This window comes from Lissotriton helveticus, chromosome 1_1 (genome assembly GCF_964261635.1).
Source record: "Lissotriton helveticus chromosome 1_1, aLisHel1.1, whole genome shotgun sequence".
Lineage (NCBI taxonomy): Eukaryota > Metazoa > Chordata > Amphibia > Caudata > Salamandridae > Lissotriton > Lissotriton helveticus.
The window spans coordinates 1284926991-1284944682 of NC_136057.1; the positions used below are offsets into that span (position 1 = coordinate 1284926991).

A 17692-nucleotide genomic window follows, 5' to 3' on the forward strand; every position below is an offset into this window, starting at 1 on the left:
GGTGGCTAAGGGGCAAATATTGTGACTGCGTGGGCCCCAAGGATGGGAGGCTGAAGAGGTGCTGCAGATCAGGGATCATGCTAGGAAGCAACCACTCATTGTGGAATAGCTTTGCTCCCTTTTGTGCCAGTCAAAGACTGCTGGCAGTCCGTGAGTAGAGGGAGACAGGGGCATCAGCAAGTGACCAGCAGGATGTCAAAAAAACAGAAGTGCTCGGGAGGCAGCTTTATAGTGAACGACATCAGCAGCACCTCCCCAGGAGGCCGTACTTGTTGCATTCCTTTGGCATATGGAAGGTCTCAGGAGTAATTAATGGGCAACACACATGAGTCCTCTGCGCAATGGACTGCAGGGTGAGGGACTTTGTAAGTCACGTGGGGCCAGGGATGAGGGCACTTTGTTGGGTCACCCTGGGGGAGGCTGAAGGGGTGGATCATGCTGTAGAAAGGCTGTTGTGGGCAGGGGCCATGGGAGCTGCACCAGGGAGCAGCCATCTTCATTGCTTCATATTTTCGCCCCTGAATAGCAACCCATTTGGGAGTGATCAGATCAACAGTATTGTCTCAGTCAATCTGAATTTGCAGTTATTTCTCGGGTTGCAAACTACTCCATTGTTTAAAAACAGGAACAAATATGCAAATCCGTTTTGGCATTATACCAAATACGTAAGCAGAAGAGGGAAGCGCCCATATGTTTTATATTTTTTTGCCTTATGAATTGAGCATGCACACAATTCAAGTTAGAACTCAGCTGAGATACACAGATTATTTGAACATACAATAAATCACTCTTCAAGCAGCATATCAGAACATGGTTATCAGTTATAACTCAAATGTTTTCAACCTCAAAATGAATTGCACATGGCCTAAATCTGTTTATATCATGCAGTAGTCATTTCACAAATCATTAAGTGTGAACAGTTCATCTTCTCAATTCAATATTAATGTGTTAATCATAACTTAATTGGGACATTTTATGGTACATTTACATCCCTCCTCACCAATTTCAAGAGTCTATTCTATATTTCCAATTGTGTCCTAAATTTAAGTTTCAAAGTTGATATCACGTGGTTTACATCAATTATATAAACTAGATAAATCACCACAATACTTCTTATGTACACCCCATACCAACACATTGACCTTCAAATCCGTGTAAAGTCTTTCACTTTAAAACAGGTTTCAGTATTATAAGCAGGCTTAATCAGTAAATGTAACAATCATAAATATATATATATTTTTTTTAAATGGACAGCTGGAACTTTTCATTCAATTTACTCCTTCGGAGACTGTGAAAGAATTAGCCCGATTCATCCGGTATCAATTTGCTGCAAAATATACAACCCCAAGAGCCCCCTTAAGCTGATCTGCACAATTCCAAACCATATAGCCCCAGTTTGACTGAAGTGCCAGCTTCAAAAACTGATCTGTTGATGAATATCCCATTCACACCGCGCAAAACTGGTCAAAGGAAAGCCACAAGATCTTTCCGCTTGTAATAGCAAACCAGCATAAATCTTCCTATAACTTAACAAACTTTAATTTTATATTGCCCTATTAACAAACTGAGTCACGCATGAATGTACGGATAGAAAGTCTGTTAACGTGAATAGTGTCCACATTGGTATTATTCTCTTAACCTGGTACCAATTTCTCAATATACAGCTCTTTTCCTGTAAACATCCAAATTCAGACAGGCATGCTGCATATCACCTCCTCAGGATGCTGCCCTCAAGAGCTCAACTGACCAGTCTTAAGCAATCCACCAGTTAGTTTGAACAAACATAAGTTTTTATTAAATAAAACATTTTAGACAGTTGATTGAATGTCGTTACATAGTTTCAAAACATATTCATCATTTTGTGATACTACACTTTGGCATACTTTCTCAAGAGAAATATCCATGTTGCATGAAAGCGTGTTCCCCTTTGTTAGCTCTGGGCTCTCGCTAATGTACAGAACCGGAGTGTAAAAGCTGAAAATCAAAAGGAAAAAAGTATCAACGCATCACTATTTCCAACCATAACTGGTTGGCAAACTAAACTCATTCCTGTGCATTTAGTAGCAGTCATGCAGTTCAGCCCTTTCCAAAGAGTGTTGGGTCTAACTACCCTCACTCGCGTGGGCTTTAATTATTGCACACCAGGTCATAATTACAACCTTATTTTTCGGTCAAATTATTTAGTTCCAGGTGACATTTCATTGCACAGTAATTATTGTTTTTCATGCATGTGCCCAGTATTGCTCATCACCCTTAGTAATTCTGTATGGGGGGTGTTTTTCATTCTGCCCATTTCAAAACTTTGAATTGCTATCACATTGTGCATAGCCCTGCTCTACCTTTCCAGCTAATTTCCGCTTGCTGCTTGGCTACGACTAATGAAAGGTGAATGAAGCTAACCGTAACTCTGCTCTCTCTGAGATGTGGATAGGAGCCAAGGAGGAACGCTTCCGCAATGCTGCGGTCTGTGTTCCTACTAATTTGCTTTTAACTTTTTAATTACATTTTGCAAACAAAAATTAGGTTCAATTTCGAATAACTGTCAAGCTTAAATTATATATATGTGTGTGTGCATATTATACCACATGGCTAGACTATGGTATGCAACAGTAATAATGAGATTTAAAGTTTACTTCATAAGCTAAATCATTTTTTCTAGTATGTAGGATTCGACTATTAATTGAAACAGAAAAACATAGTAGTTGAATGTAGGTTTGCAAACAAGGAAAAAGAAGGGGGTACATAATAAGGAAGAAAAGGAGGGGATTAGACGAGCAAACCACTGCAACCATTGTATACAATGAAACTCACTTTTTGTACTTTTCAAGAAACGGGGTCTATATTTTTCAAATATATGGCCTGTTCCCCTTTTTGTATGTAAGAGCTTCTAAAGTGATGTTTGGGCACAAGTCAATAGTAAATTCATTTTCTTCGGGGAGCTTATTCGCAAATTGTTCCTCTTTCCAATCATCAATTATAAATCGTTTCTTATTGATTTGGAGCAAACCCAATTGATCAAACTCAATTTGATCATTATAACCGAAAGCAATACGTGGTTTAGAAAAGGTCACTTGAGCTCCAAAATAATAGGATCCTGCCTGTTCTCATTCGCCAGAATTCGTTCATCTTTTTCATGCACAGACCATATGTATGAGACTACGACCTATGTAAGTGTGCATAAAGCGAGGTACCAAAGGTGTGAGGATAGTGCTGGCTGTAGGGAGCATGAGGGGGTACAGTGCAAATGTGTGTTTTGAAAGCAGGAGCAGCACTCCAGTGTAAGGCCTGATGGACTAAGCACAAGGTTTGGATTCAATTCTCTATTTTAACAGAAGCCAAAGCAGTTTGCAACATGAAATCCAAAAACAGTAAGGCAGCCAAGTTTCAAATTATGTTTTAATTTGCCCAGGGCCCTAGATGGGAGCCCAAGTTAGTAGCATTGGGTAATCAATGTGGTTATATGCGGTGGGATGCATGGGAGAGCCTTTTTCAGCTGTCTTAGTTGGAATACCCATGCAGAGAGACTGGAGTTCGCTTACCAATGAAAGATCCTTATCAAACAGAAAGCACAGAGTCTTCACAACAACGGCAGAGCATGGAGAAGCACCCCGACAAATCAGGGCAGAAGCTGCACTTCACAGGCTGCCCATGTCACAGATCAGAACTTTACTTTTGTCCACATTCAATTTAAGCTCATTAGAATTCATTCCGGTCTGGCTTGCTAAGAGGAGTGAAGCATGAGCTACAACTTTCTTTGAAAAGGACTAAAGTTGATGTATGTTACTCAGCCCAGGACGAAGGATCTGACGATCTTTACTGCATCGGTTAAGAATGAAGAAAAACAGTTAAGCGGAATTCTGCTGATCTAAACTGTTGGCAACCAGTCAATTAGGACTCAGCTGTCAGTATCAAGAGGCATGGCAGAGATCTTACAGGCTCCATCCTGCTGGATGACCATCATCCCAACATATCCTCCGAAAGTCAAGGACACTGTCCAGAGCAGTTGCCATACCTTTACCTAGGCAAAGCCACAATTGAGTTGCATTTAGCAATTTATGTCTTTCTAGCCAATTTGAGAGCCATTTGGACAGGCATTTTCCCCATAATTTAGCTAGGACCTGTGTGCAAAAGATGGGTCTATAGTTCCAATGCAGTCTAGTACCCATATAGGGTCTTTTCACAGTCGCTTAAATTAAAAAAAAAAGAGAGAGAAAGATTTTTAGAAGCTTGGAACAGTTCCTGTAGCAAATGAGGCCTTGAAAATCTAAGTTAAAGTGGCATGATTGTGAGAGACCAGGATTGCAACACCTTCACCAGCGTGTATCAATATCTTAATTAAATGTGGTATGCAACTAAAATTGTAGAAGAACCTGGACAGTATACCCACTGGAATAACATTGGTATTTCACCATAAATTATATTAAGGTTAGCTCATCTATCACGGTCCATCCTATTTCTTAATAGTATTCTGTAGATTAAAGCCTACAGTCTTTGAAGGGTCCAACAGACTGCAAGTGCCGCAATACCGGATACCCTTAAATGGCTGTCTGCCTAAGCTGTCCACATGCCCCTTCGAGTTTGTGGTCTGAGCACGAGTTGTATGTTTGACTTTTCAAAGCTTGTGGCACTAAAGAACCGGTTTTCTTAAAACCCAGCGGTGCCAGGGACACACCCGATGTCTTCGGATTCCCCTGTCTTGCCAAAGAGAGACACGGAATACTTCTAGGTGGCGTCAGAGATCAAATTTATTAGCTGCAGCTAGTAACAGTAAACCAAGCAATACAACGCGGTGTACAACTCAGGAAACTGCTCAATTTTCGTAGAGCAAGACATCTTTTATGCACAGTTTCAACCCATTACGAATGCACACCCATTGCGTCAAATTCTGACCAATCAAGTACATTTTACATACATTATTACATTCCAAGGAGCTCACTTTACATCGTACCAACCCACAAGTTAATTATTAGGATTGTCCCAAATTCGATTACCAAAAGCCGGACAAACCCATAATTGAAAGCACTACCCATGTAATGAAAAGACATAAGGAAAAGAGCAATTCAGATGTAGAGTAGGATAAGATATGTGTAAGAAACTAAAAGTTAACGATATCCTGAACAATGATTGGATTACGATCAGCTAAAGAAACTGGCTTCGTGAAAGGGTCAGTTTCAGGTGACTGGGTCAGCATCTTGCAGTTCACTCGCAAGTCGAAAAGGCCATGTTAATATGTACGTGAACAACGAGGCCCATGCAACTTTGTTCGTTCGTTTACTTCCACGGCCTACGTGAGGGCAACACAAAATGGCGTCTCGAACAACGCAAAACAAAATGGAGTTCGGTCCCTAAAACCACGGAACCTCAGCACAGAGGTAACAGTTTGAGAGAAGCAGCATGACATCAGTGTAGGTTAGAGTTTTGTTAAGCTATGTATTGGGAGATATCCTTCCAGAATAGGATAGTTTTGCAGATGTTTAGGTAGGGGCCGCAAAAACTAAATAAATGAGAATTGGTGATAACGGAATGCCCAACTAGTTTTCCTCAAAAGATTTTGGACATAATTCCATTTGTCAGCATCTACTTAACTTTTCTTCTTTATACAGTGCATTAATAGAAGACATTCTTCTAGAAACACGAAAAAGAGTTTTGCACAACAAGGATCAGCTTATCTTGTTAAATGACTCTTCAACATCGAGGCTAAGTACAGTTTTTGAGACTTCGGAGATATAACATAAATCCAAAATGTCAAGAAGGGTATGAATATTTGTATAGTTAAATCTACCTCTAGTAAAAAGTCAGTGCAACTGTGATGCACTAGTTTCAGAGCAATATGTTTAATCACAATTTTAAATTGTGGGTAAGAATCTTTAAATCTACATTAAGCAGGGATATGGATCAGTAACAAACACAAAATTAACTATACCTGGTTTTGAAATTAGTATTATAAAGGCGCAAGGTCATAGATATCAGTTTGCTACCTTCTCAAAACATTGCCTTATAAACTCTTCAAAAGATGGTGACAGCTCTATATTAACTTTTCTATGATAATTCAGTGGAGAAACTATGAAACTCAGCTGTTTTATTATTTAAGAAAACTTACTAGGTGTTTTTCTATGTATATTGCTGTTTAGGTCATTCTATGAACACAGTGTTTAAATCCTTTTTGTGGAATAAAGTTTGCCCAAATGTATAAAGTAATTGATACAAATACACAGGATTATTTTTCTGGTCTGTCACCTAAAACTTTAATAGCACTTTCATCTTTCAATCATAAACACCATGCAAATAGTTTCTGACATCAGCAGCAGCTTCTAAACTCCTTGCTCACACATCACTCCATTGAGGGCATCAGAAACTATGTCCCAAGTCTTTACAGAGCAAAGAAATTAAAAATGACAGACTTCTCACAAGACCACAAAAGATTATGGAATGTGATATAAAAATAGGTGGAAGGCATTTCACCTCCAGGCTCCCACTCACCGCTGTTGCCAGGCTCGGCCTACTTCCTTGAAAGAAGTACTTAGAAAGAGGATAGGTGTATTCCATTTAAATAGTCTGTGGTTGAAAGGCATATAACGTTGCAATTGAAAACCACCACTTACACATATTATTGGACTAAGCAAATATGCTCAAAGAATGTATTTAACTTAGTGATAGCAGACAAATACAAGTATACCAACCAAGTTAATCTTTGCTTTGTTTTACAATACTGCCACTTTGTGGCATTTAAAAAGCAAAACCATGCCTGATTTGGGGGCTATATATTACTCTTTCGAACATTGGACTGTAGGAAGCTCCATTCAAGATTATAACGGCTGGTATAAGCCTTCTGCTCCAACATTCAAATGTTTGTCTTCCTGTTTCTCCCTTTTTAATTTAAGGCATTCTACCCTCAGTGGGTGGAATGTTCTAGTAGCCGTATAGCCCTTCTGCCTTAGCTATACAGGTTGTTAAAAGGCCCTCACCCTCGTTACAGGTCCCCGTCTGCAGCTCAGGACTATAACCCAAGCTCAGGATCTTTATCAACTCATTATATAGCCCTCTGCAGTGGGCTAGAACAGTAAGTAAAGTTACTTTGAAAAGTGCTTTCCACGTCTTTATGTATGATAATAGATTTATTTTTGTAGAGCATTCACAATATCAAGATTCTGAATAAGTGCCCTCAAAAAAACAGAATGCCATCAAAAACGTCCGACCATCCTGTATGGAATGGTAGTCGTGGGTCATGGTACACCGTTGCAAGGGTATTGCAGATAAAAGCATTGAACACAATATATTGATGAAATTAATTTGATGAGCTCGATCTAACAAAAGATAGAATTTGAGTTCCTAGACATGAATGCATTTTTTTGGTGTGCAATTTCATGCAAACCTTGCTGCTTAAGAAGTGGTGATTAGGCATAATATGTAACTGTTATAAATATAAACAGCTATGATGTATACAATAAATATATTTGCATATGATTGATACACAGCAAATTCTGTACATTTGCAATAGCTAGAGTTGTGATACAAGTTCCTATAAAAAAGTGCTACTATTGTACATTGTCTAGTATACTAAGTCTTGCATATTTTTGGAACTTGTTACATGCTTTCCAAGTTCATGGTAGGGCAGCTTGGGGACCAAGGTGGAAGGGTGTGAAAGTAAAAATATCAGTTTTGAAAAACAGTGGAAATGAGGAAGAGACAGCTCGGAAACAGCTGAGTGTCAACATGCATAAATAGTTTCTATTGGGGCTGTAGTTGAAGAAGAGAGAAGGGGTGAAAAGCAATAAGGAGTAATTCCAAGAGCTGTGCCATGGGAGACTGAAGGTCATGAAATTACAGACATAGCAGAATTGCGTTTTGTGAAGGGCAGACAAAGAACTGGGGTTTTTCAGAAAAGAGTTTACTTAATAGATGCATGGACTTTGAGATTTGTCTTAACCATGATAAAAGATAATATGAGTTAAATGTGAATCGAGAGGGTATTTTAGATCGGAAGTTGAAACAGTGAGACGACATTGACATACAAGGACAAATCATAGTTTGAGTAGGAAGTAGCAAAGATGTAATAACATAAATAGGGGAAACAGGGTGAAAATATTTAATAGTCCTGTACAGGCGTTAGGAAACAGGCCTACAAGCAGCAAGAGGGAAAACAATTTCAGAATGCTGCAAGAGATTATTCCCAATAACAGTAGTAGATTGAACAATGTAATCCAGTGAGATGCAAAATAATCAAACGGAGAATTATTTTAGCTAGACCATCTAATGCAAAAGAATTTAAAGAAAGAAAAAATAAAAAGAGTTTGACATTAGATAATGAAGCACAGTAAAGAGAAACAAGCAGTGTAGTCAGATCATTGAGATGCGCATCAGAGAGCTTAAGCTAGACATGGATTTGAGCAGTGGTTTTTGACCTGTGGTCCGAGGACCCATGGGGGTCCAACAGGGCCCAATTAGGACCTCTGCTACTATGATACCAAATTAAATATTAATTATACATTAACAGTAATAAAGAATATATAAACAGGCAAAATTGAAAATGTTAAAACTTTCAATATTTGATTGTGAATTACACAAAATATCAATATTTGAGCTATTGTTTGGAGTATACTTGTTTTTATATTTTTGTGTATTGTTTTTCAATGCAAAGCATAGAAATTGCTGAGCCCGGTTGACCCCAGCTTCTAATAATGACTGTGTGTGGGTCCCCACATTCCAGTAATGATTCAGCGGGGTCCACAGAAGTTAAGATTACTGTGGGGAAAACAAAATATGATATCAAAGTAAAATGAAGAAGTTTCTCAAACACACATATTTTAGAGTATGGATACTCTAAAACATTTTTCCAGAGGCCGAAATGTTTGGTCAGTGATGTGGCCAAGGGCTGATGCCAGCAGGGTGGCGGTAGAAGATTGGTGGGGAGGGGGTTGACAGTAGGGTGGGTGTAGGGGAAGCAAAGCATATACATCTAGTGTAGATCCCTGCCGAATTTTTTCCAGGAGAAGGTCCAATCTATATATTCTTCCTTCTCGGTGTCGGAGGATTGTTTAACCACCTCTCTGGCTCCTGTTTCTCCCTGTCACTGGTCTGAATTTCGGCCTTTTTGCCAGACTTTGTACCTGCTAGACCTAGTGAGAACCAAATCAGGCTTGCCTCTTGTTCCGTGTCCAGCTAGATTTTTTTATCTGCTGGCTCCTTTTTTCAATGCTCACCTAAATGTTATCTGGAATGCATCTCTGATGTCGGGTAGCTACCCCTCTGTATGGAAAAAGGCATTTGTTCTTTCTTTTTAAGAATCAGCAGATGCAGATCCTGGGATACTTAAGAACTTTAGGCCCATTTTGCTCCTGCCCGCTCCTGCAAAAAATTCTGGAGAAGGAAGTGCAGAGACAGTTCTCCAATTACTTGGAGTCCAATAACCTTCTTCATGACTCCCATTCGGGCTTTAGGACGGGCTGTAGTACTGAGACGGCTCTACTTGAGGTGGCGGAAACCATCCGAGAATCCCTAGACCAAGGAAGCTGAATGAAGCTGTGCCATGCTTGTGCTGTTGGACTCGTTCACAGCCTTTGATACTGTCTCTCACTCGATTCTTTTAGACCGACTGGCGCAGCTGGGTATCTCGGCAACCATCTTAAATTGGTTCCACTCATTTCTGGATGAGCAGCCCCAGCAGTTCTTTCTGCGCCCCCATGTCTCCTCCTCCTGTTCCATAGTATGTGGAGTACCTCAGGGCTCTGCATTAAACCCCACCCTGTTTAATGTCCATCTTGCTTCTTTGGCATCGGTAGTGGAACACTGTCGAGTGAGAATAATATCATACGCTAATGACACGCAGCTTTTGTTTTCACTAAAAGACACTGCAAAGGCAGCGTTTGACAACTTCAGGCATTGCCTAACCAAGATAGCTTCCTGGATGATGGACAATTGCCTGAAATTAAATGCTGACAAAACAGAGGTGATGTTTTTTAATCAACCTTCACCATCTATTGTGACCGATGCAACTCAACCCCCCTCCCACGCCTATCACCTCAGTCAGAAATTTCGGTTTGAAATTTGATTCAAATTGTCAGCCAAGGACCTGATCGGTCAAGTTTCCAGAGCATGTTTTTGGAAACTTAAAACCCTGCGAAGATTTCTCCATCTGCTGCCAATGGACTGTCGGGCCACTATAGTCCATGCCCTTATTACATTTCAGCTGGACTATGCTAACAGCTTGTATCTGGGTCTTCCTGCCTACCTTACCCATTGGCTGCAGACAGTTCATAAGAAATGTGCCTCTCCGACATCACATTTCCCCTCATTTGCGCAGCCTTCACTGGCTCCCAGTGGAAAGGAGAATTGAATTCAAGGCACTGTCTCTTTAATTTAGAGCCACAAGAGATAGAGGTCCAGCTTATCTGAAACAGAGACTCCAGTAATACCATCAGAACAGAACCCTTCGATCTAACTCTCAGATGCTTCTCCACGCCCCATGCTTTTCTAAATCCTGGATTGGCGTAAAGCAGAGTTGGAATCTACTTTTAGGAAAGCATTGAAAACATGGCTGTTTGATTTGCCCTAGCCCGTCCCTCTTCCCCCTGCCTGACCATTTAGCGCTGGGACACAGCCGTTGGTGGTAGCCGAGCGCTCTGTACATTTTTTGTTATGGTATGGTTGAACTGCACAATATGAAATCAGAAGACCTGAGCTCAATCCCAGCTTCTCCACTAAACCAAATTGTGTGATGTTAGGTCTTTTTTATTTCACTTTACCTCTTTTTCTACATAATTACATTAGAGAACTTTGAAATGCAAGACTTCGGTATGTATGGTGTACAAAACATTCTCCAGTGTTTTATTTAATAAACAATTGCTTTGTTTGTGTAGAATAGGAACACAGACCACCCAAAGAGTGCACACAACAACTGATGTGCCCCTTAGTTCACTATTGGCATTGTCGTGTACTTAGAGCATCACTGTTTTAGAGGGTATTTGAAGCCAGATACATAAAGTGTGTTCCAGATACCCATCAGAGGAGTGTTATAAACTCTAGAAGCCTTGCTTCAGAAAGAACTGTGAAAAGTGCACGTCTACAAATTTTTAAATCATGTTATGTGAACTTCAAGACTAGGGAGATTATGCTCAGTTCCGCTAATGAGCAAAAAATATGCATGTTGTTCAGCAAGTTAGCACCAGTAGAGCTGGCAAAACAGGGTGAACCATCATGTGGTGCGCAAAAGTGTGTAGCCATTTGAATGATTTTGCTGAAAATCTCTTTCAAGCTGCCGAAAAGCTACTCAAGAAGCAGCCCTCTGACTGCAACAGCCCTCTTAGGAAAAATGCGCAGGGGGAAGACACCAAATTTCCCTTGCATTTCTGGAGCCTTGCGGTGAAAAATTCTGACATGCAGCGATTGTCAGAATTTGGCTGGAACTCTGTGCTACAAGAGCAATGCGGAGTCGCCAAATTCCATGGTGGAATGAAACATTCCAACCACTCCTACTCAAGACACCAATAACTTGAGAACAGTAGCTGGGAGTCTTAAGATTAAGATCGTGTGTGTGAGGAAAGTAGATCCCATAATGCTTCTCAAGGAATGCGATAGCTGGGTAGTGGGTACCTGCGCAAGAAATCTCAGAGTGGCTTGCGCAGTAAGTCTGTTTTTGCAGAGGCCTATGAGAAGGGCCGAGACGTATTCAAGGTGAGAAATTACTACTGCTTCTTGGTAGAAACAATTTATGCAATGCCAAAAAAAGATAACATATTTTGCTTTTGGCCCTGCAAGCAATGTTACAATATATTCAGTTTGTGAGATGGACAAAAATCGAACATCTATGTTTGAGTCGGAGTATGGAACGAATGGCCTAAAAATTACAGAGAAATACCAACGTGCCAATTTTAGGGGGAGATCTAGACAAGTGAATAAAGGTATAGCACAGAGTCTAGAGTGAAAGAAGAGGAATGTGCTTGGGCATGTGGGAAGGATGAGGAACTGGCTCACAGGGGCAGTGCCTGGAGAACGTCTGGAAAATGGATGCTCTTTGTATGAGAAGAGATTGCTCTCCTGCTTGAAGTAAGGTCACTCAAGAACTGTCCTCTATAGTCCTGTTCAATGACACTCAAAACCTAAAAAGCTGGTAATAGCGGTTAGTCCAATAACGACTCCTGGCGCTCGAATGTACAATACAGTAATCTTGGACAGACAATGTGACGGCCAGCAATACATAGACTCTGGCACTGAACTTGTCGGCTATGGAATGCTTGCGAGTGGCAAAGGCAGCAGAGGGAGGCAGTCGCACATGGAGAAGAGGGGGGTCACTAGATAGGTAAGAGCCACTTGAGACCCACTCGAAGAAAAGTGGGTCACTGGATGTGGCCGGCCTCTGAAGTAGGCCTGGTAAGAATTTCAATTACCCCATAGAAATCAGAGTACTTTTGGTAATCCCATGTTAGTTACTCGTGCAACACGCTGGGAACTGTAGGGGTTGCAAGCACAATAGACGGGGCAGCCCACGGGAGCTGCAGGGGTCGCAAGCACAATAGACGGGGCAGCCCCCGTGGGCTGCCGCAAGGGTCGCAAGCACAATAGATGGGGCAGCCCCCGTGGGCTGCCGCAAGGGTCGCAAGCACAATAGACGGGGCAGCACACAGGACTGCAGGGGTCGCAAGCACAATAGACGGGGCAGCACACGGGTCTGCAGGGGTCGCAAGCACAATAGACGGGGCAGCACACGGGTCTGCAGGGGTCGCAAGCACAATAGACGGGGCAGCATACGGGCACTGCAGGGGTCGCAAGCACAATAGACTGGGCAGCACACGGGCACTGCAGGGGTCGCAAGCACAATTGACTGGGCAGCACACGGGCGCTGCAGGAGTCGCAATCACAATAGACGGGACAACACATGGGGCTGCAGGGGTCGCAAGCACAATAGACGGGGCAGCCCACAAGAGCTGCAGAGGTCGCAAGCACAATAGACGGGGCAGCCCACAAGAGCTGCAGAGGTCGCAAGCACAATAGACGGGGCAGCCCACGGGAGCTGCAGAGGTCGCAAGCACAATAGACGGGGCAGCACACGGGGGCTGCAGGGGTCACAAGCACAATAGACGGGGCAGCACACGGGGGCTGCAGGGGTCACAAGCACAATAGACGGGGCAGCACACGGGGCTGCAGGGGTCACAAGCACAATAGACGGGGCAGCACACGGGGCTGCAGGGGTCGCAAGCATAATAGACGGGGAAGCACACAAGGAGCTGCAAGGGTTGCAAGCATTATAGCAGTGAGTATGGAGCTACTGCACACTTCTAAGGCACAAGTGCATGCACAGGAGACTCTGTAGCTCACCCATGTTCTGGGACAGAGGGATGCAAGGTGCCTCTGGAGCTGCACGTGCGTGGAGAGCAGGCAGCACGGGGATGTGCATGTAAAACAGACTAAAGTCAGCAGTTAAGGACTGACAAAATACGGAGCGCTAAAAAACGCTCTGGAATGGGCACTGGCACTGCACTATAGCAGCACAGTCCCTCAATTCTGTACTAAGTGGGGATTTTTTAAAGCAGCTCAAATACGTTGAATTGGGACACGAGCCCGCAGCGCCTGAGCTGCACACCACTGGGTTTTCCATGGCATCCCTGTGCACAGGCGTGAGGTGCTATGTTTTTCACTCCATCTCCAGGTATTTGTTTGACACGACTTTCCACACATTCCAGTTTTTACACCTCTCCTCAGCACCCGCAGTGAGATGCTCTTCTGAACAGAGGACCGTATACGAGAGAGCTTTACTCGCAATTCTGTTATCTCGTCCACGCTTTTTCACTCAGCTCTTACAACACGAAGTGAGTCCATGTAATTCCATATTTTAGATCAGCCGATAGGCAACTCTACCTCGTTCACAGCTAATGGACTTCCAAAAACGGACCCAGCCGCTCAGTGACGTCCATTTGGGTGCAGTGTTCAATGCTTCATGGCATTTTAGGTCTGGCGACAGCATTTTCTCACAAAGCTGATGCTCTAAAGTGTGAAGAACCTAAGCGAAAGAGAACGACTTGGGCGGGTTGCATTTGGATTTCCAGGATCTGATAAGTATCACAGAAACCCACATGAATGGTTTCCGTTACACATAAGTTAAAGAGGGTGAAATAACTGAACGGAGTAATGCATCCTAGATGCACGCACGCACGCAGAGCAGTGATGGGGGCAGGCGGCAGTATGGGAGCCGGAGCAGGCGGGGCTATACAACAGTGGGCTGAAGTGGCTTCCACAATACTTGGCAGAAAATAACAGGATCTGATAATAAAGACAATGCAGCACCCAGAGGCAGCCTTGGCATGGCCCGAGGGAGACAAAGAAACGCTCGAAGGAAAAAACTACAAGCCAAGGCTGTGTCTCAAGACTCTCAAAGCACTAAAGATCTGCAACAACACTGACGGAGCTCGGAGCAGCAGCAATATGTGCACGTGCTTCAGAAGGAACTGAAGAGCACCAGGCGAGCCAGAAACGTCTAGTGTGTACCACCTCCTGGGGGGGGGGGGGGGGCTGCCCCTAACTGCAGAATGCTGCGCGCCCTCCCCCAGCTCTGCCCTCTAGCGAGGTGTACAGACTCCCATCAGTGGTCTGTTGCTTTATAGCTCGGTTTGTGTTTAAAAGTGCCCCACAGGCCGCGAGTGCGACATCCGAGCAAATTCTTGACACCGGATCTCAGCTGATCGCAGCTGTTTTTTATGCAGTAGACCTTTGTACTATCTACCATTCCTATGTGACTCTTAGAGTATATCCATTTGTATCTCCTCTTTGTGTGACTTTACATTTTGTACATTTGCAATTGTTTCTGTTTGTATCCTTTATGTAACGCATGTAATCTTAGGTCCTTATGTTTCTCAACTGGTTCTTATGTAAAGCGCTCCGACACCTTCGGGTAAAGTTCGCGCTATATAAAATCGCATAAATAAATAAAAAATCTCAAGAGACTCGAAAGCAACCATGGGTCCAACCAGGGGCAGGAAAGCACCGAGCTTCAGACGAGTGGGACAGCACACAGAGGGTCACAAAAAAGCAAACTAGTGATGAGTTGAATGTGTGAATGAGTTTGTGACAGAGGAGTGTGCAGAGTTGCTGCAGTTGCCCGGGGTGGGCAGCACAGGCAGGTTAGGGTAGTAGCAGGAGACAGGCAGAATGAGGAGAGGAGGCGCACGGTGTTGGCCCAGAAGTCAGGAGCGCACGGGTGCGCAAGCAGAGCAGTCAGTGGTGGCAGAGACAGTACAGTATGCACTATCAGAAGCAGGACGGTAACCAGTGGCTCACGCAGGGGCGGGGCAGCGCGCAGTGGAGGGCAGGGCTGGTATTGTATTCGGGGCAGAGAGAGGTGCAAGCACAGGAGTGAGTGGCGGGTAGTGCAGTGCACGGGACGGGCAGTGCAGTATTGCCAACAGGAATAGGACAGTAAGCAGAGGCTCATCCGCAAGCAGTGCTTGTGCTGTAGACAGGGGCACAGACAGTCGTTCAAGTGCAGTAGTCCGTGGAAGGCCGGGCTTGTGCTATATAAGTTGCACCGATAGTTATTTAAGTGCAGCAGCGAGTGGCAGGTAGAGCAGGGGCAGGAGAAGAGACACTGCAGAAGCAGTCAGCAGTCAAGCACACACGGGAAGGACAGCGCTGAGGCCCGAGGGGCAGACGGTACTTGTGTGTTGTAGTCAGAGGTACAGGCAGCGGTGTAAGTGCAGTATCTAGCATGTGGGTAGTAGTGAAGACACTGGCGCAAGCAGGGCAGTAACCACAAGCAGGGCAGTAACCACAAGCAGGGGAGCACAGTGCTGAGGGGCAGACGGTACTTGTGTGCTGTAGTCAGAGGCACGGGCAGCGGTTGAAGAGCAGTAGCTAGCATGTGGGTAGTAGTAGTTAAGACACTGGCACAAGCAGGGCAGTAACCACAAGCAGGGGAGCGCAGCGCTCCGGGGCAGGCCCCTCACCTTCTGCTGCCGACGGGCCATGTCGGTGGGCTGCTTGGCGTTGAAGGGGTGCGCGATGCAGCGGATGATGAAAACGTAGAGCTGCAGCCGGCCCCGGCGCTCCCGCTCCTCGCGCTGCAGCCGCTCCTGCTCCTCGCGGCCCTCGCTGCGCACGGAGGGGCTGGAGCTGCAGCGGCCGCCGGCCGCGGGGCCTCCCTCCCCGGGCCCCCGTGGCTCGCGCACCGCTGCCGGGGGCGCCAGCGACAGGTCCGTGCTGGGCGCCAGCAGCACCGCGTCCGGCGGTGGGCGCTCTCCCTCCAGCTCCGAGTCGTCCTCGCTGGAGGAGGGGTCCAGCATGGTGCCGGCACTTGTTGCTGCTGCCCGAGGGTCGAGCTCCGCTCCTGGACACTTGCAGCTCCGCAGACTCTGGCCTCACCCCCTCAGGGCTGCTGGGAGGTCCGCTCTCGGTGTGTCCCGGGTCTGACTGTCCTCCTCCAGAGCGGCTCGCTGCTCCCCTGGCCCGCGTATGCGCCCCTTACTCCCCCAGGACCAGTCGAGCTCCTCGGCCGCCGCTCCGTCCCCCTCCCCGGCCCAGGACAGCGCCGAGGTAGGGCTGCCCTCAGCAGGGCATTTGCATCTCAGCTGCAACGGGGCCAATCGGAGCGCCGGACTCCCCGCCTCCCGTGACGTCACAGAGTCGACACAGGTGCCGGACCTGTAGCGTCCACACGAAGCAACACGTGGAAGGAAAGCCGAGGGGCGAGCGCACCTGTGCCACTGCCTGCCCCGCACCTGGGCGCGCTGGACGGTGATGAACAGCCCCCGTTTACAGTGCGCGCTCAGCACCTGTCAGACCGCTGCAGCTGCGCCGGCAATCTATTGTTAATGCGTGCCTCCCTGGGCTCAGGTTGTGACACGCCGGGGCCCGCTTCACCTGCATGACAGACCCCGCCTTCATGTCACTCTCATTTGCGCACTTTTTCCCTCTGCGCGCGGAACCGGTCAGCTGTTGTGTCTCGAGCTGGGTTGGTTAGTGCAGCCCGAGCACTTTCTTTTAAGTATCTCGAGCTGATATGGTTTTCCAGTTTGTGTGTTTACTTGTGAGAGGTGTGGGTGATTCGAAGGGATTCAGTTGGAGTGTGGAAAGGAGGGCTGAGAGTGAGACGGCCGCGTCCGTGCTTCCCAAGCTGTTCGAGGGTTTAAGCTGAATAAAAGATATTTACTATTCGATTTGTACATATCTTCTTTACAACATCAGCCCCCTCCCCTGGGTCTCAGTGGGACAAGACAGACCTTCTCGCCCGAGTCATAAGTGGGTGCCAGCCTCGGGGAGCCTGGTGTCAACAAACCCATTCTAACCCAGCACGTAACCAACTACATATGTCCTGCATTCCTCTCTCTTCGTCTCAGTTTAGTGCTTCACAATGGAAAGTCCAAGCTTGTGCTCAGGCGGTGCACGCAGTTCTGGCGATAACAGTGAAAACCATTGTGTAGTTGATTTTAGACTGCCAGTGCCATCACAATAGCAAGATTGGGATACGGGTCCTAACGCGAGAGGAAACATGCCGCAATTAGCTGGTTTAAAAGTTAAAAAATAGTGCCCAGCCTGCACTCCGGTGCCACTGCACCCAGGTGCACTAATTATGGCGTTGTACTTTTTCTGCCTTCCGCAGTAAGTGTGATGCACTTCCCTTTCTCTAAATGTAGCAAAAGTCATCTGTAGGGCCGAGCCCCGCGCGCCTGGCTGAGGAGAACAAGCCGCCCTCCTCAGCTCGCGACGC

At 45.3% G+C, this 17692-nt stretch overlaps 1 protein-coding gene across 5 annotated transcripts in view; it reads right to left on the reverse strand.

Moving 5' to 3' along the window:
* Positions 1–16615, reverse strand: part of CADPS2 (calcium dependent secretion activator 2) — a 2489915-nt gene extending 2473300 nt beyond the window's left edge. For 2 of the 5 annotated variants that reach the window (XM_078680802.1, XM_078680793.1), the window contains exon 1: positions 15933–16612. In XM_078680802.1, coding sequence (XP_078536928.1) covers positions 15933–16268 — 336 coding nt within the window. In that variant the 5' untranslated portion in view covers positions 16269–16612. Of the gene's footprint in view, positions 1–15932 lie in introns of all 5 variants that reach the window. The other 3 variants (XM_078680818.1, XM_078680809.1, XM_078680789.1) reach the window with 3 other exon arrangements.
* Between the last annotated feature and the right edge of the window lie 1077 nt (positions 16616–17692).